Source organism: Mesoplodon bidens (genome assembly GCF_964165515.1).
Source record: "Mesoplodon bidens genome assembly, chromosome: 7".
NCBI lineage: Eukaryota > Metazoa > Chordata > Mammalia > Artiodactyla > Ziphiidae > Mesoplodon > Mesoplodon bidens.
Genome location: NC_138164.1, coordinates 69,003,222 through 69,026,532, shown reverse-complemented (window position 1 = coordinate 69,026,532; position 23,311 = coordinate 69,003,222). Strand labels below are relative to the sequence as shown.

The 23,311-nt window shown below is 37.9% G+C and overlaps 1 protein-coding gene across 5 annotated transcripts in view; it reads left to right on the top strand.

The window, feature by feature from the left end:
• PRCP (prolylcarboxypeptidase) overlaps window positions 1-23,311 on the top strand; it is a 69,625-nt gene that overhangs the window by 23,689 nt on the left and 22,625 nt on the right. For all 5 annotated transcript variants that reach the window (XM_081240504.1, XM_081240500.1, XM_081240501.1 and 2 more), the window contains 5 exons: window positions 12,490-12,630; window positions 15,727-15,828; window positions 18,913-19,094; window positions 19,331-19,488; window positions 20,182-20,354. In XM_081240504.1, the coding sequence (XP_081096630.1) occupies window positions 12,490-12,630; window positions 15,727-15,828; window positions 18,913-19,094; window positions 19,331-19,488; window positions 20,182-20,354 (756 nt within the window). The remainder of the gene's footprint in view (window positions 1-12,489; window positions 12,631-15,726; window positions 15,829-18,912; window positions 19,095-19,330; window positions 19,489-20,181; window positions 20,355-23,311) is intronic.

Below are 23,311 nucleotides of genomic sequence, written 5' to 3'. Positions count from 1 at the left end.
ACGTTATTCAATGCAGTACACCTTCCCTGACTCTCATTTTAAAGTAGGCTGCATTAGTGGAGCTATATCTATAAGCATACTCACAAGTTATTTATTTCTAGCCATTGGTGAGCAAGGCACTTCATTAGACCACATTTCATGCATTGTGCTCAATTCTGGGCACACCATCCATGAAAGGGAAGATAATTGAATGAGGATGTGAATGAGGCTGTGAAGATTTTAGAAATCATGTTATATGGGTAAGAACTGGGGTTTTGCTCAGTTGGAGAAGAGTAGATTTGGGAAGTCATCACAGCCCTCTGCAGGAGGACCATCCCTTCAGAGGAGGGGGAATACGGAAGGTTGGATTGTAAATTACATACATACACAGGTCTGTATCCTGTACTTGAGAAGTATGGTTTTGCCTTTTTGGGGGTGGGGGTGGGGGTCTTTATCATTTTACCTTTTACCAGATACCAGCCTCCATCTCTTCCATCATAAAGGAAGAAAAACATTAGTTTGTCCCCCTCATCTGTGGTTTTCCTTTCCACAGTTCCAGTTACCTGCAGTCAACCTTGGTCCAAATATATTAAATGGAAAATTCCAGAAATAAACAATTCATAAGTTTTAAATTATGTGCTGTTCTGAGTAGTGTGATGAAATCTCATACCTGCTCTGTCCTGCCAGGACCTGAATCATCCCTATGTCTAGCATATCCACGCTGTATATGCTACCCATCTGTTAGCATGGGAAAAAACATAGACTATGTGCCCTTTGTACCCACAGGGAATTGGTTCCAGGACCCCTCCGCGGATACCAGAATCCATGGATGCTTGAGGCCCTTATATATCGTACCATACAATGGCATAATACAGTTGGCTCTCTGTATCTGTAGGTTCCGCAGCCAAATATATGGGTAAGAATATGGAGGGCTGACTATATTGGGTTTGCTGACCGTATAGGGTTCAGCACTACCTACAGTTTCTGGCATCTGCTGGGGATCTTGGAATGTACCCACCATGGATGTGGGGGGATTACTGTATATGAGTTCTGGCAAGATTTTTCACTTAAAATGGAACAAATATAACATAGTTTAGATTTTCTTGCAATTCAGCAAGCAGATTTCGGCAGCATTTGCCTGTGATGGAGAGGACCTCATGACTTTGGGTATTCATGGCTTTGGGGATGCGTGGACATCAGGGATGACCTCAACTCCCTTGCCTCCTGTTCTCTGTCACAGCCTCTTTATGAAATTCCTATCCTAGTTTTATCCAGCCATTAAACTTCTCTACTCCTATCCTGGGTGGTGGATGTCTGTTGAAGCAAACCCACAACTAGGTAGATTGTTGTACCTGCAAATTTAGTCTCTAAACTCAGGGATCCTATGAAGGCCTGAGCATCAGTTCCTTCTTCCATGCTGCACTTTCACCTCTATCTTCAAATCATTGCCACACTATGTCCTTTTACTCTCTTTTAGTAGGTAGCCTTGCCCGCTACTTCACTGATTAAAAAACTTAGTTGTTGTACAAGAGGCGTTTTAGCCAGAACCCCGTCAATGTTCTCCTTTTCCACCTAGAAATGTAGTTCCTTCTGCACCCAACTGTTTCCCAACAGAGGAGGGTTTCCTCCTGTCCAAATCAAATCCCTTCATCTGTGTCTTGACCCCATTTTCTTCTGTCTCCTCAGAATCTCCCAGCATCACTAATCCCCCTCTCACCTATAGTCTCAGCTATTCCCTCTAATCACTTTCTGCCTTTGGGCATTATACCTCTACCATGTTTCTTTCTTCTTCATAAAACTCTTTGTGGAAAAACGTATCTTATACATTGATCAGATCGACATTTTGCAGCACATTTGGGTATACTGAACACTAGTATGCTGATGAATGATCCAGTATAATATACATTTTACAAGAAGTTGTCATTCAGGTTAAATAACTGTGCACTGCCAGAGAGCCACAGGTTTAAGTCCTTTACAGCCCTAAAAACTGTGACTATAACCCTGTCACAGGTCATACCTGACCTTTTAGGTTATATGCTTCAGTAAAATGCTGATTAGTCCTTCCCCTGCCCCTCCACCTAGATGCTGGCCTTTTGTCTATATTAATTTGTAGGTATTTATCTTCCTGTTTCTCCTCCCAGCAGAGGGCATGCAGTTCCTGGTTCCTTCAGCAGCCTGGATAAAGCTAAACTCTTATGAGTCGGGTTTAGGTTTTATTCTTGGGTTCTTCCTCAGGCACGTGATTTGTCACTGGGCAAAAGGCACATGTGACTACAGCATTCTGCAACTCTTCCAAAGCCAGTAACAGACCCATGCAATAAATGAATCCTCACAAACTTGATCTTGGGAACTTTGATTTCCATTCTCATTGCTTTGAGTCATGCTGTTCTCTGAAGCTGTGTTGGGTTTGTTTTAATACCAACTGCAGAGCTAGGATGTATGCATGCGTGCATTTATTCTGTGTATAGTCATTGATCTTCTACCATGTGCCAGACATTATTCTAGTCACTGGGGACTTAGCAGTGGACACAACAGATGGAAGTCTCTGCCTCATTAAGGCTCTATTTCTAGCGTACCTATTTCATTCACTGTTGGTTTAGAGAGGCAATCTCAGATTTCAGTTAGGTTTCTCTTTATAGGGAGATTTTCCTATGTACATCAGGTGGCAGCCTGGTGAATCTAATCTCATCTCCCATCTCTTCTCCTCATGAACTGTATATCTTCTGCCACAAACAACAACAGTTCCTGAATATGCTTGTTCTGCAGAGTTCCTCATGCTCCCTTTGCTTGACATGCTTTTCTGTACTTGGAAAAATTCTTGTTACTCTTCCGAGTTCACCTCAGATGTCACTTCCTTGGTGAAGCCTTGCATGATTCCTGCAGGTCGGAATGTAACTTCTAAGCTCCCACAGCACTTTGTATATAGAACTTAAACCATACCATCTTGTGATTGTTTATTAGTATGCTCATCACTTTTTTTAGATTCAAAACTTGAGAGGTGGAATTGTATCTTACTCCGTTCTCTTTCCTAATGCCTGTCACGAATGAATACTCAATACACATTTTTAAGTGAAAGAAAAAAAATTTTTTTAAACATCTTTATTGGAGTGCAATTGCTTTACAATGGTATGTTAGTTTCTGCTTTATAACAAAGTGAATCAGCTATACATATACATACATCCCCATATCTCCTCCCTTTTGGGTCTCCCTCCCACCCTCCCTATCCCACCCCTCTAGTTGGTCACAAAGCACCGAGCTGATCTCCCTGTGCCATGTGGCTGCTTCCCACTAGCTATCTATTTTACATTTGGTAGTGTATATATGTCCATTGCCACTCTCTCACTTTGTCTCAGCTTACCCTTCCCCCTCCCTGTATCCTCAAGTCCACTCTCTATGTCTGCATCTTTATTCCTGTCCTGCCCCTAGGTTCTTCAGAACCATTTTTTTTTTTTAGATTCTATATATGTGTTAGCATATAGTATTTATTTTTCTCTTTCTGACTTGCTTCACTCTGTATGACAGACTCTATGTCCATCCATCTCACTACAAATAACTCAATTTCGTTTCTGAGTAGTATTCCATTGCATATCTTCTTTATCCATTCATCTGTCAATGGACACTTAGGTTGCTTCCATGTCCTGGCTATTGTAAATAGAGCTGCAATGAACATTGTGGTACATGACTCTTTTTGAATTATGGTTTTCTCAGGGTATATGCCCAGTAGTGGAATTGCTGGGTCGTATGGTAGTTCTATTTTTAGCTTTTTAAGGAACCTCCATACTGTTCTCCATAGTGGCTGTATCAATTTACATTCCCACCAACAGTGCAAGACGGTTCCCTTTCCTCCACACCCTCTCCATCATTTATTGTTTGTAGATTTTTTGATGATGACCATTCTGACTGGTGTGAGGTGATACCTTATTGTAGTTTTGATTTGCATTTCTCTAATGATTAGTGATGTTGAGCATGCTTTCATGTGTTTGTGGGCAATCTGTATATCTTCTTTGGAGAAATGTCTATTTAGGTGTTCTGCCCATTTTTGGATTGGGTTGTTTTTTGATATTGAGCTGCATGAGCTGCTTGTACATTTTGGAGATTAATCCTTTGTCAGTTGCTTTGTTTGCAAATATTTTCTCCCATTCTGAGGGTTGTCTTTTCATCTTATTTATGTTTTTCTTTGCTGTGCAAAAGCTTTGAATTTTCATTAGGTCCCATTTGGTTTTTTTTGTTTTTATTTCCATTTCTCTAGGAGGTGGGTCAAAAAGGATCTTGCTGTGATTTATGTCACAGAGTGTTCTGCCTATGTTTTCCTCTAAGAGTTTGATAGTGTCTGGCCTTACATTTAGGTCTTTAATCCATTTTGAGTTTATTTTTGTGTATGGTGTTAGGGAGTGTTCTAATTTCATTGTTTTACGTGTAGCTGTCCATTTTTCTCAGCACCACTTATTGAAGAGGCTGTCTTTTCCCCACTATATATTCTTTTTTTTTTTTTTTGCGGTATGTCGGCCTCTCACTGCTGTGGCCTCTCCCGCTGCGGAGCACAGGCTCCGGATGCGCAGGCTCAGTGGCCATGGCTCACAGGCCCAGCCGCTTTGCGGCACGTGGGATCCTCCCGGACTGGGGCACAAACCCGTGTCCCCTGCATCAGCAGGCGGACTCCCAACCACTGCGCCACCAGGGAAGCCCCCCATTATATATTCTTGCCTCCTTTATCAATAATAAGGTGACCATATGTGTCTGGGTTTATCTCTGGGCTTTCTATCCTGTTCCATTAGTCTATATTTCTGTTTTTGTGCCAGTACCATACTGTCTTGATTACTGTAGCTTTGTAGTATAGTCTGAAGAAAAATTTAATATAAATGTGATTTAGTTTAATATAATTTACATAGGACTATAGTGAAATAGAAATATAAACATCATATGTACATAATACATGTATCTTAAAGGAAATCTTAAGTGTTTACAAATCTATTTGCTAATTGTCTTATAGGTATAGAAAAATGCGCCATCCTAAATCCAGAATCCTCTCATTCTCTTTTAGAGTGACTTCCTCCCACAAGGGTAATCACTAGTCTGACTTCTAACAGCATGCATTTTGAACCCTGACTTTAAACTATGTGAATATATCTTTATTTAAAAAGAAAGATGTGAAATAATTGACATTTTTGTATCTCAGGTTTTTTCATTTAAGAGTTTGGACTTGAGATTTAAGTTCCCTTACTGTCCTAAAATTTTATGAATCTAATATTTAAAACCTAACGGTTCTCCTACTTTACTATTGGATTGGCCAAAAAGTCGTTCAGGTTTTTCCCATAACATGGAAAACCCCGAACGAACTTTTTGGCCAACCCAATATTTATACAACAGTGCCCTCTGACGATGTAACATTTACTAAAATTTAGATATTTAATAATTGCAGTGACACTTTATCTCTAATTTTAGAGCTTAAACTGTGGTCAGGTAATTCTAGTGGTACAGAGCTTCCTGAAGCCACAGGAAGTTATTGATTGTGTGGTGCTCTCACAGAGCTGTTTAGCCAACAGGTGATGCCAGAATCTTCCTCTGCTGAAACACCTGACTATTGTTTGACAAAACATGTTATTTCTTGATTTACTGGAATATTTTAGGTGTTCTTAAGTGCAGGATATCTTCACCTTTGTTTTAGTAGTAGAGCAGAGAATATTTTGATGTCATAGAATTTTGGTAATTTAGAATGGGATTCTCCTTTTGGGGTCCAAAGTCTTTGGTCAGGGGAAAGGAGGCTTCCTGAACACTGTAGAATTGTGTTGAATCCATTTTCCTACCAAGTATATACTATTAAAAATAGTATATACTATTTTTAGATGCTGTTGTGATATTTATTTATACCACTATTGAATTTATAATAGCTTCTCTTATATTTTCTCAAGCACTGGCTTGATATAACATGATATAAAGTGTCTATGAGAATTTTAACATTAACAAGAGGACCTTTTACACAGAAATGTGGGGACCCACATTGGGAAGATTTGGACTGCATTCATTTAATAATTATTTATAAAGTATCTATCTTGTACAGGGACACTGTGGTAGCTATTGTGTTCTTGCCTTTCTAACAATTCATTTGTAGGTGTAGGAAGCTGGATAGCCAAACTTTTTCCACGGCGGACTCTCTCATATCCTTTTGTTCCCTTCCCAGTTTGTTTTATCTTTAAGTAAATAATTTATATCTAAGAGTTTCTTTTTTGAGACTAGAAGTAGGTTACAAATAATATACAGAAGGAAGGAATACAATTTTCTCTCTTATATTAATATGGACAGAAAGATGTGTGAAGATATGTAGCATCTTATTACATAGGAGGATGATTTCATTTGAAGGTTATCTCTGAGGAAACTTCCACCTCCCTTTTAAAATGGAAACTAGACCTGCTAAGGTTGGCAATGAAGGGAGCATCCCTGTGGGAAGGGAATGACATTCCTGTTTCTTGAACTCACCTTCCTCTTGGAGGGACTTGTGATTCTTTTCCTTATCACCACCACGACTCTGTCATCAAGGGATACTGTTTCCCTTTTAATTCTTTTAAGTCAGATTTACTCTCCAATCTTTCCTGGTATCTTTGAAGTACAGATGAACAAAGGTAGAACATTCAAGAGATTCTTGAAAGGTTCTGACATAATAAAGTAGAAATAAACCTAGTCACCCATGATCTGACTCATAAGATATGGCTTGCTCTCCCATCTTGACCCAGTTCTGTGGCTACTCCTGTGTGAGGGACAACTTAGTAGGACCCCACTCATAGGACTTTCCTCCAACTATAGACCTAGATCCTGCCTAAACCCTACCTTCCTTTCAGGTTTTGGTTCCTTCTTTGAGAAATTGTGTCCTTCTAACATGAAGGTGTCTACCCCTTCAGGGGAGATCAAGCTTGCTCAGAAACAATGTCAGTCTCCATTTAGGAACTCTAATAGAATGTAATGCCATAATTCCATAATTAATACAGGGTACACACATCAAATGGAAGAAAGGACATCTTATTTCATTTTAACATCTCTGGATTAGAATTGGAGACCAGAGAGCCCTCTTTCAAGGTGCTTTGATGTATTGGAGGTGTGAGTCTATTTTTTTGTCTTGTATATCTCTGAGTATACTTTTCATATGTTTAGTAAAATTTCAGTTAACTATTATCATATATCTGGGTATGTAAATGAAACCAACTGTATACTGAGTTTCTTAAAACTAAAAGCTACTAAGAGTCAACGTGATTTTTTTTTATAAGCCACCTGATTAAATGAGTTAAAAACAATATAGTAACAGTTCTTGAGTCAGGTCAGTGAAAAGACCATATGCTTTAGTATAACTGTTAGTGTGTGTTTGGGGATATGTACTTCATTTTGAAAATGAAGATACTCTAGTGTCCCCTGCTGAAAGTTGAAGTTTGTAGTCAGCCCTATCTGCCATAGTGTGTTACAGTGAAAAAAAGCAGGCTGGATTTTGTCAAAGGTAGGATTGGGTAGTGGATAAAGCACATGAAAAACAATTGTGTTTGACTCATTTATTAGTTATATTACCTTGGACAAGTTATCTGACCTCTCTGAGCTTCAGTGTCCTTATTATAAGACTGGTATAATGAACATGCCCCCAGAGGGTAATGGGGAGGATGGTGAGGTGATTTGTGTAAAGCACCAGCACAGTACCAGACACCAAGCAGGTGCTCTGTGTTAACCCTCACTCCAAGTTGCCACCAAAACTGTTTCTAATAGATGTGGTGTTCTTACAGGCTTTTCTGGGTGTAAGTTTTATTTTTGAGCAGTTTTAAAGTCCAAATAGTTATTTTTGCCACAATAAACTATTTAAAGGATGTTGTTCTCTTTATTCCTTCTTGCCTACCCATTCTCATGGATCTCTTTATCCTCAAGGTGAAGAAGGGAAGCATCTCCTGAAATTTATAGGACCACATTCTAGAAAGGACTGCTGTGTGTGACTAGAGGTATTTTTACTTTTTTGAGGTCATGCCTGTGTGGCTTTTACAGTACTATTAATTATTTTAGTTATCTCAATACACCAAATTGAAAAAACAATTAAAAATTCCAGGTTTGCCTCTGACTTGTAACCTTGACCAAGGCACTTGACCTCTTTGAGTCTGGTTTCTTCAGTTGAACAACGCAGATCAAATGGCTTCTACGTCCCTGTCTCCTTTTATGTTGTGATTTATAAAATCTCTGTTCAGGAGCACAGGGCTGTAAGTGGCATGCAGGCCTCAGTTCTCAACAGCAGAGGGCACACTGTACCTAGTATGCTGGGTCGTTAGGTATTGGAAAATATCTACAGTTGTGTAGCCCAAACTTGATATCGTTGATAATTAGGAAGAGTCAAGAAAATTCTGCAAACTAATGTTTTGTAAATGATATTTCACTACCTCTTTCTAGCTGTTTAATATTTAGGTGAAGCACTCAAGAGATAGGAGATTTTGACATTCTAAGGGTATGTCCTATAATTCTGTGAAGAGCTTCATCACTCTCTGCCTTATTTACCCCATCTAAGTACTCCATGCTTAGGATTGGTGTGCAGATGGGATGGAGTGGAGAGCTAACATTCACTGAGCATGTATTATATACCAGGGACTATACCTAATACTTTGGATATGTTTTCTCTAATCTTCATAGCAATCCTTTGAGTCATGTGTTATTATCCTTATTTTATATAGGACAACAGCGGGGCTCACAGAGGTTAAGTGACTTGCCTGAGGCCCCACAGTAGCAATTCAAGTTCAGATCTATTGACTTCTAACCTGCTTTCTTTCTGTCATACCAGAGTTCCACCCGCTTTCCCCCAAGCTAAACAGTTAGGGATTGCTAGGAGCAGGAGTGCCCTGAGAGCAGCCACAGAAGAAGGTTTGGCTTTCTGTCTAAAGTTCTTGTGGCTCTTGTAATTCTAGACACAAGCTCTTCCTCTGGTGAGAATTTTTTTACCATATACATTTAACATGATATATGCAAACACATACCCATGTTTTCAAATTTGAAACCTTTAGACTGTATTATTGAAATAGGTTTCTTTGTGGGCTTCTTTTAAAGGGAACGGCAATATCTCATTTTACAAGGCTAGGCTCTAAAGTCAGTGGGTAAGTTGAAAATCACTACAGCAGAATTATCTTTGAGAATATCAGGGGAAGGCATCTTGTTAGAGAGCTGTGTACGTCCTTCCTTTAAGTCCAACACAGCTAGTCCTTCTTCCTTTGTTGAAACAGGTGATGGTTTTTCCTGTTGAGCTTCAAGTGATGCAGTTGGCTTGTATTTAGGGACTGTGTTGGGGGGTAATTCACATCTTTAAACATCAGAGTTTCATTCAGCATAGTGAGATGCTTACATATTAGAAGTATTCTGAAACCTAGATCAAGAGAGGGAATAGCAGATTCTTGTCTTATTTGGGGGCTTATGCTAACTCATTGGTTCTCAAAATGTTAGCTGTACATCAGAATTACTTGGAGGGCTTGTTAAAACACAAGTTACTGAGTTCTACTCCCCACAGTTTCTAATTCAGTAGGCCTGGGATTCAGCCAGGTAATTTGCATTTTTAACAAGTCCCAGATGAAGCTGATACTGATATCTAGGGACCTCATGTGGAGAAACACTACTAATTTGAATGGAAGCAAGTGGAATCACTTGTCTATCTTCCCTTCACTGTTTGCCTGTTTCTCTTGCTCTTTTTTACTTTTAGGCTTAGTGGGTATAATTGAATTAGTTTACGTTAAATCAGGGAGCTGTGGCTCAGCTAACTCTTTATCCTGTTGCTTAGTTTACTACTTGGCCTAGAACAAGTACTTGGCCCATTCAATAGATGCTTGTTGAATAAGTGATTGAGAGAGTTAATATACGTCATAGGAGGGTTTTTTTAGCACATGGACATCATTATTATATACCTGTTCCATACAGACTGCTTATTTTACTGAAAGGTAGATAGTCTTTGTATTAGAATAGCTTGTATTTTAGGACTATATATAGTGATGATCGTGGACATTGGGAAGTGTGCATTAGGTGCAGTTTTGAGAAACTTGCATTTTGGGACCTCTGGTATGAATGTGAAGTGTGCATGTGTGTGTGTGTGTGTGTGTGTGTGTGTAGATGGAGTGGGTGCAGGAAGTTCCATCTGTTTTAGAACGGCCAAGGGAAATCTTACAAGATCTGGATTAGGTCAGAACCAGCTCCTGCCCCAGGAAGGCTGGAGCAGCACTGGATCAGCCTATGTGTGCCCCAGAGCACCCTGTATTCTCACTCCTGTCCCTCCAAAGCACCTAAGAATTCAAACACTATGACCCTAAAGGCTTAGTGGGCTCTGTACTGTTGGGTAACTCTTTAAATTCAGATAGTTGTATATGAACTTTACCGTATTATAGGGTTTAATAATTGTATTTTTTAAATGGTGAGTTTATTAAGAGAAGGGTGAAAAAACTCAAAAAATATATTTAAAGTTCAATGTAAGCTTAAAATTGTGTCATTCTGACGTGTTTTATATTGTATCTCACAAAGTCTCAGTATCCAGTGTGTTTTTTTCCTCTCAGTGTAGATTACATTTTTTCCTTTAAATTCATTTTACTTTTTTATGCTGAAGTATTTTCAAGTAAATTATAGACTGCATGACGTTTTCTCTCTAAATCCTTCAATGTACAGCTGTAGAAAAAGAAAAACATTTTTTTATGTAGCCAAAACAATATGATCACTCTTAACAAAATTAACAAGTCCTGGGCCTCCCTGGTGGTGCAGTGGTTGAGAGTCCGCCTGCCGATGCAGGGGATACGGGTTCGTGCCCTGGTCCGGGAGGATCCCATATGCCGCGGAGCGGCTGGGCCCGTGAGCCATGGCCGCTGGGCCTGCGCATCCGGAGCCTGTGCTCCGCAACGGGAGAGGCCACGACAGTTAGAGGCCCGCGTACCGCAAAAAAAAAAAAAAAAAAAAAATTAACAAGTCCTCAGTCTCACCTAATACCTAGTCCATATTTAAATTAACCCAGTTGTCCCTAAATTGTCATTTATATCTTGTTTGTTCAAACCAAGATACAATCTGGAATCATGCATTGCATCTGATTATTATGTTCCTTAAAATTTATTTAATCTAAAACAGTCCTTTTATCAGGATATTGCCTTGCCTTTTTCTTGTAAAATGTCTTACCTTTGGATTTGTCTGATTGCCTCTTCAGAGTATCTTCAGTTTGTTTTTCTACCCTTTGTATTTCCCAGAAACTGGAAATTAGATGTAAAGACTGGACTAAGCTAGAAGTTGAACATTTTTGGCAAGAATTCATCATAGGTGAAATGTGCTTTGTGTTGTACCATGTGAGGAGATACATAATTCCTGCTCACACCACTGTTAGTGATGCTAACTTTGATTAAGGTGATGACAGCCTGATCTTGTGACAGTATTCTCTATGGTATTACTTTGGTAGTAATATGAATGTTCATTTTCCTGTCATCCATTCTTCTAATGCTTTTAACACTATTTGGTAATTCTTGCCTGAATCAGTAACTTCACTAGGGTTTGCCAAATATCATTTTTCTAATTCTGTCATTCCTTCTGCATTAGCTGACATTTGGTAAAACAGAGCTCTTTTTCATCAACTGGAACTATTTGGTACCCTGAAATATAATTCTATTGGAAAGGCAGGTTAAATGTTGAGTTCTTTACTTTTTTATTTACAACTTCTAAGTGAGGAGTTGGTTTAATAAATAACTTAAATGGTGGCGAATGAATATTTTTCTTGCTTTTTCTTTTTTGATATCCTTATGGAGTAATGGATTTTCATGAATTGAACGTTTCAATCAACTACAATCATTATTCTTATGTTCAATTTGTTTTATGTTCAATTTATTAAAACTTTAGCTAATGATAGTCCTTTGTAGTTGGCTCCTATATTTGTTAGATATAACTCCATTAATTTTTGAGTGCTTCCTTGCACAGGAAGATGCATTGGTTTATCTTGTAGCTTTCTTGTCCCAAATGTCAGGCAGCCATTTCACTAACAAGCCCTATTCCTTTTAGTGGGGAATAGTATTAGATACCAAAATCCTGGCCCTTGGAATGTTAATTGTTATTGGGGTGACAATGTTTATAGACCTTTTCAGTTGTCTGTTTAGTCCTTGAATTTTGATATTAAAAGTTTCAATAATGAAAATTCAGGTAGTAAGGAATGTCTGTATTTTAAAAATGAACAGGTTCCAATTAATAGGTTCTACTGTTTCATTCAATTTTAACATTATTGTGTTTTTAAGTAGCTACTTGATTTTATAATTGTATCTTTTGTCTTACACTGAAAATCTTGACCACCAATAACATTGCTTTATCTTAAAATATAAAGAAAATAATTTCAAAATAACAATATCAATATTACTACTACTAATGAAACCAAATGAAGTTTAAATTTTTTGTGTGATTTTTGTAGCATAGATTGATTTTAATGGAAGAATAAATGTAAATACTTGTTTGATATTTAATAACTTTCCTTTGAAATATGTCTTGTCTGTTTCTTTTTTGTCATAGGTTGATCATTTTGGATTTCATACTGATAAAACTTTTAAACAACGGTACCTAATAGCTGATAAACATTGGAAGGAAGATGGTGGATCTATACTTTTCTACACTGGTAATGAAGGGGACATTATCTGGTTTTGCAATAATACGGTATGTGCAGATTTGTGAAACTCTGGGCTCAATTTCCTTTTTATTATGATCAACTGGAAAAAATCTTTTGCAGTATATATGACTATTTCTTTATTGTGAAGTTCTTTAAAAAATAACAAAAAGACAAACTCACGAATAATAGAAAAACAGCAAAAGTACATGAATAGGCAGTTCACAAAAGAATAAATACAGATATCCAACAAGCCTGTTCAGCCTTAAAGAATTACACACGCAAAGAATGAAATACTATTTTTGGACAATTGAATTTTAAAAGATTAAAAAAAAATCCCAGCTTATTTAACGATTGAACAAGGATATGAGGGAAATGGGAGTAGGAATGTTATGGATATAGTTTATTATTATTATTATGGTCTCTAGAATGTGAACACAAGGGCAGGAATTTTTGTTTGTTCAGTGTTGTATGCTCAGATCCAGGACTGTGCTAGGCATATAGTAGGTACTCAATAAATATTTGTTAAATGAATGAATTAATAAAATCTAAACAAAGTACAAATAAGAAAAACTAATACAAGTTTGATTGTCAAATAGGAATGGACAAAGGTAAAACTGTAGCTATATTTTAGCTTTCCTGTTCTACCATTTTTCTTATATTTGTGAGGGTAAAAAAATGTAGCTGTTATCTTGCTTCCCTGACTATATATTCTATCATCTTTTATAATAATGCTTGAATCTGTTAACAAAACTTAATTTAGGAGGACACATGAAAGGAAGAAATTTTCCTTTTTAATGTTCCAGAGCTAAGACTAGAAAATGGCAACTTTCTACCGAAAAGCTAGTCTGTGAATTACCTTAAAGTGGGGACTGAATCATATTTTCTCCACTGCCAATGTCTGGCATGGTGCCTGGTATTCAGGAGGTCTTAGTAAATGTTGAACTGAACTGCACTGAAAGCAAAGATATGAACCCAATTATACTGTGTTATCACATTCCACATTTCTGATTATTTCCTTAGGAATGCTAATAGTCTAAATATGTTAGTTGAAAATAAAATAATTCCCTAAGAGCTGAGATCCTAGATATCCGTCTCTCTTAGATGAGTGACAGATGAAATCAGGACTTATTTTCCATCAGATTCCTGCTCTGTTATTCTGTGAAACAACTGAGGCTGCCTTGTCTCCCTTTCTTTTTCTAATGTGATTTCTCTTTTATGCCAAGGCCACGGGGCAGCTTCTCCTATCCAGTTATTTTCCCAGCTCTTGTTCTTTATCATAGGTAGGCAACTGTTCCTGCCTCCACAGACCCCACTGCTCTGACAGGCACTGCAGCATAATTTAATAAGACTTGCTGGGAACCTCTGACCTCTGAAGTGGTAGAAAGGAAGAGCTACTCAGGGTAGGAAGAGTTCCAGGTACCTGATAGAGGCAGATCCTAGAAGGACAGATCTTGGCCCTTTATCAGCCCTAGACACACCTTCCTTTACATACTAAAATGTTTGGGTTGCATATTTACATATTCTGGACATTTATTTATTGAGAGGCAGTATAACATAGTGGTCAAGAGTGAAGATGTCAGCCAGTGATAAGATTTGAATTCTGGTTTTGCCACTATGCTTTGTGACTTTGAGTAAGTTTCTTATTCTGTGCCTTAGTTTTTATATATTAAATGGTTATAATAATGTCTAGTTAATTGAGTTGTTATGAGGGCAAATAAGAATTAGGAACTTAGAACAATGCTGGCACATAATGTTATTTAATATTAATATGTTACATGGACCTCTTTTGAAAAATAAAACACCCTGAAGTAGGTACAGGTAAATAATCACTTAATACAGTTGCTTCCTCTCAAACCCTGAGGTCAACTCCTCTGGCTACTTTGATGGATGATCCTTACCCTTAAGAAGCTCATAGTCTGGTAGGGTCAGACACACATGTAAGCAAATATTGCAACAAAGTAATAGAGATCTATACCTAGCACAGTGGTATTGAGAGGAGGGTGTGATCAGTAAGCCATAGTGGGGGCAGGCAGAGGAGGGCATCCTGAGCTGGTGTTACAGAATCTGTAGATTCATGGCAGGGAATGAGCAAGGTGTTAAGAGAGAAAATGGGGGTTATTGAAGCCATCACAGATACCAGGTTAAATTCTCTGTCCTCACATGCATATAGCTCTTTTAATTGTTCGTTTATTGGTCAAGACAAACAAAAAAAACTTAGAGTTTCTTAGTCTTTGTTAGGGAGCAACAGCTCATTAAAAAGCAATAATGTGCACTGGGAATGACAAGTAGTTTTAATCTGTGCTAAATCTAAATCTAGTTGATTGAAGTTGGGCACCTAGAATGCTTTGTTAAGAAGGATTCTGAGGGCACAATTTGAGGTAAGTGAAAAAATGCAATGGTTGATTAATGACCAGCATTATGTGTGGAAATAGGAGGTCTTACTGTACTTGATGATTGTGTTCTGGAGCCAGATGGCCTGTGCTTGAATCCTAGCTTTACCACTTTCTAGCCGTGTGACTGTCACAGGTTATTTAAACTCTTGTGCCTCAGTGTCCTTGTCTGTAAAATGGGTATAATCAAAATACCTATCTCTTAGATTGTTGTGATAATTAAGTGAATACATATAAAGTGTTTAGAAGGGTATCTGACAAGTTGTAAGCACTCAATTAATATTAGCTATGGTTAGCTACTATTTATCTTCATGTAAATAAGATTAATATAAAACCCAAGGGAGTCCAATATGTTTATTTGTACAGTTCTCTTTCATGTTATAAATAAAAGTTATCTGTGAGTAGACAGATAACTTAGTTATCCACAGCTCTTTCCTAGATTCTTTGGCACACAGTGCAATTTGAAGGCTATTTTAGACATAATGTTGATTCTGAGGCTAGAGTGTCAGAATAAGGAGAGTTGGAATGACTGGTAGTTGAGCAACTTGGGCTTATTTTTAATTGTTTCACTCTAATGCAGTGTGAGATTGATGTGCAACAATGAAACAGCAATTATATTATTTACCTGTGGAACAAATATGAATTGTGCAGCTTCTCAGAAAACTCTTTTTGGTCCATTTCATGAGTTGCAAAAAGATTCAGACTTTTTTTCATGACCTGATTTTATCCTGTGAATTTGTAAATTCCTCCTAGGGGTTCATGTGGGACATGGCTGAGGAACTGAAAGCTATGTTGGTGTTTGCTGAACATCGATATTATGGAGAGTCCCTACCCTTTGGTGCCAACTCCTTCAAGGTAGGTGTATTTTCTACTTTTAAGTTTAGAACATTTTCTAATTACATGTCCCACTGTAAGAAAGAAATGTTAGCTTTAAGTTGAACTGCCTGAAATTTCAGTAATTTGTATTTAATCTTTACTTTTTATGTATAATGATCAGTCTTTAACTCAGTGTGATGAGGCTAGCCTTCACCAGGCAAATCTTAATCTATGGCTGCAGAGATTGGAGGGAACTTTTCAGTGTTTAAAAAATGTCAGTAGGCCTTCCCTGGTTGCGCAGTGGTTGGGAGTCCGCCTGCTGATGCAGGGGACGCGGGTTTGTGCCCCGGTCTGGGAGGATCCCACATGTCGCGGAGCGGCTGGGCCTGTGAGCCGTGGCCGCTGAGCCTGCGCGTCCGGGGCCTGTGCTCCGCAGCGGGAGGGGCCACAGCAGTGAGAGGCCCGCGTACCGCAAAAAAAAAAAAAAAAAAAAAAAGTCAGTAAATAATCTGCTTTATAAATTATACACTTAAATTATTGGGTCTACCACTGGAAAAAATGTAATGAGTGCGCAAATGTTTGCTTAGTAAGGTGTTTTTCAATAAAATAAGGACAAATCATCGCTATAATTCAGTGAGGCCAACTGGCCACTTGGATTCCCTTCTGGCCTTTCTGTTCTCACAAGGAGCTTTGGCCTCAGCCACAAATCTACACTTAATAAGCCAGGACACCTTTTCCTCAACTGAGTCACTCAGGTACTACCCTTGTGATTCTGGCTATATGAATTTGCCATCTGTATTATTATTCACTGACTATTTTTCTTTAAATAACTCACTTTTTTTTTTATGTGGACCATTTTTAAAGTCTTTATTGAACTTGTTACAATATTGCTTCTGTTTTATGTTTTGGTTTTTTGGCCCCAAGGCATGTGGGATCTTAGCTCCCCACTGGGGATCAAACTTGCACCCCCGGCATTGGAAGGTGAAGTCTTAACCACTGGACTGCCAGGAAAGTCCCACAACTCACTTTTCAAACTTAGTGTTATCTTAGTAAGGCTTTATGTACTATTTTTCTCTAAATTACATTGAAATAAAACAAGTATTACATTAAAAATGTTTACTCACTACCTAAGATCATCATGCATACCACCGTTATACACATACCATGCTTTTGGAAAAATCTGAGTTAGAAATGATTGGGGTTAATCATTTTCTAGGCTTCCTGTTTTGAAAAGACTTTTAATTTTTATTTTCAGAGGTTTTATTAGCTCATGTTATAAATAAATAAATAAATAAATAAATAAATAAATAAATAAATAGTCCTTGTTTTATAAATGAAAAGCAGAGCAATTTGCTGATATTTGTTAGGCTATGTGGGAAACTCTATCCTTTAGCTTATTATTTTGCATAATTATCTGATTAGGGGAGTTGACAGGTCCTGAAACCACTGGGAGGTAGTCAGCTTGTTGCAGATAGAAACAACCTCCTCTCCTAGGTCGCTGTGGTTCATACGTTGCTAGCAAAATGGCGGTAAGGGCTGTCTTTGATATGCTTCCTTCCCTTCATGTGCTCACAGAATTTGTCAGTAGCGTAGGGGAATATTACAGATATATTGTGAGAATTGGCAAAAAACTGCACTCAGCTATACATAGTGCCATGAAAACTGGAAGTAAAGAATAGTGACAGACAATGAGAGAGAAGGTAAGAAGCCAGAAAGCATAGATCTTGGATAAGAGGGAAGGTTAAAGGAGTAGGAAAGAGGAAAGATGGAACTCTGGTTCCAAAATATACCAGGTGATGGGAGTAGTCAGAGTGGTGAGACTAAAGTGTGAAGGTCAAATAGGATAGTCTGATATGGGTATGTAGGTGTGTTAGTTATCTATTGCTACATAACAGTTTACCTCAAACCTTAGTGGCTTAAAACATTTATTATCTTACAGTTCCTGTGGGTAAGGAATTAGGAGTGGCTCAGCTAGGTGGTTCTGTTTCAGGGGATCTCATGAGCTTAAGATGTCAGTTAGTGCTTCAGTCATCTGACGACTTGATTGAGGCTGGAGGACACTCTCTGCTCATATGGAAGATCCACATGAGTGACAAACTGATGCTGGGTATTAGTAAGAGGCTTCGGTGTATCCCCTCTTGGGTTTTTCCAAAGGCCTGCTTGAGTGACCTTTTGACATGGCAGCTGCCTTCCCTCAAATTTGACAATCCAAGAGAGCAAGGTAGAAACTGCAGTGCTTTTTATGACCTGACATTGGAAGTCACATATCACTTCTGCCACATTCTATTCGTGTTAGAGCCAAGTCACTAAGTCCAGCCCAAGTTCAAAAGGAGAAGAGTTAGTTTTCACCTTTTCAAAGGAGACACTTCATTAGCCTTCTCAGCTAAGCAGGACTCTGAGTTCCACCTCCCTATACTGCAATGAGGAAATTCTCCCTAGGTAGAGAACTAGATGATCGTGGAACTTACTTGCGGAGTATCCTTCTCTCAGGGCTCAAAGTCTTGTGTTGCTTGTTTTCCAATGTCTGAAAATAGTTGTTCCATAGGTTGCTGTTTTTCTTTTTTTTTTTTTAACTCCAATTTTATACTTGTACATCAGGCAGGCTGATGTGTTCCAGTTGTTGGTATGTCAGACATAATAATCATCTTTCTGATGAGGAAGGGAGTTTTATTTTTACGGATGATTCTTACTTCAATTTTCCACAGGGTTTACTTTACCTTTGCCTATATGGTAGCCATTGTAAATGTTTCAAGATTTGAAATAAAAGTTAGAATAGAGTAGTTGTCTGTTAAGATTAGTATTGTATTCTATCACATTTGTTGTTAAATGTTACTTACAGTTTGTCTCTGCTGTTTCTACTACCTCAACAAGGTCTTTGGTAAATAGCATTTAATAGAAATTACATTTGAATGCAAAATACATTATCTTCTTCCCACAAACTTAAAGTCACTTTTTCATGAGTTTAAATCAGCATTGCTATTGCTTTGACTGGGCGTTTTAACTCAGTTACCTAGAAATTCTATTTGGAGAAAAGCTTATCTGGCTTTTTTCTGGATCTATGCTATGCCTAAGCTGCTATTTATGTGCACATTTATACCCATGTTCTTTGTTATTTTTCTTTAGGATTCCAGACACTTGAATTTTCTGACAACAGAACAAGCTCTGGCTGATTTTGCAGAGTTAATCAAATACTTGAAAAGAACAATCCCAGGAGCTAGAAATCAACCTGTCATTGCCCTAGGGGGCTCTTACGGTGGCATGCTTGCAGCCTGGTTCAGGATGAAGTATCCTCATTTGGTGGTTGGGTAAATGCACTTATGTTGGATGTGAGCACTTTCTTAATAATTGTCAAGGCAAACGTAGGGATTTGTTTTGGGTAAAACATGTTCTATTCTGTTGTACTGAGAGTTCTAATTTCTGTTTCATTAACAGCTGTTACTTTTCTCACCATTTTTGTTCAATATAAGTTTCAATTTTAAAACTTGAATTCAATGAGTTACATTTTTTTCTTTTCTCCTTCCTTGGACTTCTTACCATTTAGAGCTCTTGCATCCTCTGCCCCCATCTGGCAGTTTGAGAATATGGTACCTTGTGGTGTATTTATGAAGATTGTAACTACAGATTTTAGGAAAAGTGGCCCAAATTGTTCAGAGAGTATCCGCAGGTCCTGGGATGCCATTAGTCGACTCACAGAAAAGGGTAAGGTTTAATTTAAAGAATGGAATCTTGGGATTTTTTACCTTTTAAGTGTAAAATTTAACACTTCCCACTTTCTAAGTAAACTTTTTATATATTTAATTATAACATATGTATTTAAGTATAACATACAGAAAAGTACACAAATCAAAATACACAGCTTGGTGAATTTTTGCAAAGTGAATATATAGTGTAATCAGCATGCAGATCAAGAAATTCCCTCAGAAATCCCCTCAAGCCCTTTTCAGATACTACCTCTGCATTTATCAGGCTAATCACTATCCTGCATTCTAGAACCATAGATTAATTTTTCTTGCTCTTGAATTTTTTAGTAATCAGAATTGCATAGTATGTATTTTTTGTCTCTGCTGTCTTTTGCTCGGCACTGTCAGATAAATCCATTTGTATTCTTTAGTTGTAGTTTATGCATTCTCATTGCTCTATATGTTCCATTTGTTTATTTGCAAAAAGGAATGATTCAGAATACTAATTCTGGTAAGCTTCATGAGATAGGCAACTTATCTATCACGAGATTAACCAGTTCTAAAAATATTTTGTTCAATGTTGAAAAACATTCTTGGAGAAACTGTATAGAAGACTGAGTTTTCTAAAATACCAAGTGAAGAATGAATGATCTGTAAAGCCCTTCTGTTGAGCAGTGCTTACTAGATTCCAACAATTTGATTCTATTCTCAGGTACTGGCTTGCACTGGCTTTCTGAAGCCCTTCACTTATGCACTCCATTAACAGAACCTCAGGATGTTCAGCGTTTGAAAGACTGGATCTCTGAAACCTGGGTGAATCTGGCAATGGTGGACTACCCTTATGAGTCCAACTTTTTACAGCCTTTGCCTGCTTGGCCTATCAAGGTAATAGGAAAATGTCCTTTCATCACTTTTAATCACGTACTTCTCTCTCTCTCTCCTCCTACTTTTTTTTTTTTTTTTGGTGCATTCTCTGACTTTCAGCATCAGAGGAAGTCCCAGTGACAAAGGGGCTCTGAAGTTAGTCAAACCTCAAACCTAGGCAAATCCTGGCTTTTGTCACTTTCTGGTTCCTCAAACTTGGACATGTTACCTAGCTTTTCTGAACCTCAGTTTTCTCATTTGAAAAATGGAGATAAAATGCATAGATTACAGAGTTGTATAAATTACAACTCTTAGAACTAAGAACCAACTCTTAGAACTAAGACCAATAGTTGCTGTTGGGCCTCCCTGGTGGCGCAGTGGTTGAGAGTCCGCCTGCCGATGCAGGGGATACGGGTTTGTGCCCCGGTCCGGGAGGATCCCATATGCCGCGGAGCGGCTGGGCCCGTGAGCCATGGCCGCTGAGCCTGCACATCCGGAGCCTGTGCTCCGCAACTGGAGAGGCCACAACAGTGAGAGGCCCGCGTACCGCAAAAAAAAAAAAAAAAAAGTTGCTGTTAATGGAATAATTACTATGTACCAAATTCTGTGCTCTGCACTTCATATACACAGTTTATATATGTGAGACACATAGAGCTATATAATACATGGTCCGTACTTAATAAATGGCAGCTGCTATCAAAGTGCTATGATTCAGTCAACTGCTAACACATTCTAAGTGCTACATACATCATAAAGGCATGATCCCCACACAGCAAGGTAGAGTGGAAAGAGCACTGACTCTGGTTCCTTGTTCAGAACTACCATTTACCAGCTGTGTGATCTTGGGCAAGTCTGTTCTCTTCTTGGGCCTCTGTGTCTTCCTCTGCACAATGGGATAACGATACCTATGTTCTCAGTAGGGATGTGCTGAGGATCAAATAAAATATTGGATGTGAAAACACTGGAAAATTTAAAGACACTTGACACAATAAATTTTAAGGTTCTTTTCATGCCAGAATTCTTTATTGTATGTGTTCTTTTTAAGCATTCCTTTGTAAAGAGCATTCCTCTTAGTTTTAAAAACAAAAGCTGGCCAACTTGATGGTTATTAAATTTAGAGAATACAGCAGACTCTACAGCTAGAATGAATGCTGTGAATGTAGATAGAATTGGTAATACAAGAACCAGGTTTCAAAAGCACTTTTAATTTAACTGTCCCTTTGAATTATTAAATGCACACCTTGTTTAAAACTTTGTAACCGAAATGGAACAAGATCGTTTGCTATTAGAGATATTTTTCTTCATCTGAAAAGTAGGATGACCAGTGAGTATATTGCACATAGCAAGCCAGAGGTAAATGCATATTGAATTAAATTGAATTTTGACAATACAAAGTTATTTTAAAGAGCAGATCTCTCTCATGGTAAGAAAACCTAGATCAAAATAATGAGGAAAAACTCAATCTGAACCGATTAGTCTCCATAAATGTCTGTGTGCTAATAATGTCTTATCTTTCTATATTATTTTACTATTTACAAAGCACTTTCATATATACTATCTCATTTAATCCCCACAAAAATACTGTGGGAAAAAAGAGTTATAATTCCAGTTTTATGGAGAGGATATTTAAGCGCAACTAAGAGGTAATGGAAGTGGGATTTGAACTCGGGTCTACCATTGTTCAGAGGCTTTGATCTTCTCCCACATTGCACTGAACTAGAAGACTTGACTGAAGATTTGGGTAGATTGCTGGCCGCAGTGTGACAACTATCAGATTTAACTTTGAACTCTGTGTACAAAGTGAGAATTACATTTGCATCTTTATGCCCACTTGGAGAACAACTGAGTTGTCAGATGATAAAAACATATGGGCAATTCCCTCATTACTTAGAATAGGGGTTGGCAAACTTTATGTGTAAAGGACTATATAGTAAGTATTTTAGGCTTTGTGGGCCATGTAGTTTCTGTCACAGCTACTCAATTCTGTAGTTCTAGCAGAAAGTAACTGTAGACAATATTTAAATGAATGAGGAAGACTATGTTCCAACAATACTTTATTTATAAAACAGGCAGTGGGCTGGCTTTGGCCTGTAGTTTGCGGCCCTGACTCAGAAAAAATGCCAGAGGAATACAGCTTTTTAATATTCATTTGTTTATGATTTGGAACAGTGAACAGTCTAACTGGTTTTATCTCTGCTTCTTTAATGTTCCTTTTGAGATATTTTGCTGTTGAGTCTTAAACGTAAATATATATTCTATCCTATCTCTCTCCTAAATAATCACTCAAAATTAGTGGAGTATATCTCAAATATTTTGTCATCTGTTTTTGACTTAGCACAATCTTTCTTTTATCTTTTGTGTACATATATATTTTAAAAGTTTGTTTTTAAGGCAAGATAACTTTGTGTCTTTGCCTCACAATCACCTTTCACTTCTTTTATCTAGGACTTGTTCTTGTCATTTCCTCCAGTTAATATTTTTTTTACCAACTTTATCCTTTCTTTTGACATATTAAGGAATTCTTGATTGCTTATGATATATTTATAATTCTGTTTCCTGCCTGCACCCCACCAAAAGTAATCTCTCTTTGACTTTTGCTTGAGAAACTTTCATTGCCTACATCTATCTCTAATTTTATCCTATCTGATTTCAGAATTTTTCCACTTCTTGCCTCTCTTCCCAACTCTTAGCTTCAGATCACTTTCTTTCACTGTTCATTCTGTTTCTCCTTTCTTGACCCCCTCTCTGTTCTCCCAACCCCCTAATCCCTGGAACACTACCCAGTTGGGGACTGCTCTTTCACTTGGATAGTTCCATTTAACCAGGACTCCTCCTCCCTCTGATACACTTCCTCCTTTTTAAAGGGCTGACAAACAGTCGTCCTTTTCTGAGTCTGTAACTCAGGCTTAGGATGGTGAGATAATATGTAATAGTTGGGTTATGAAAAAAAGCAGGTGATTTCCAATTCTGCCTGGACC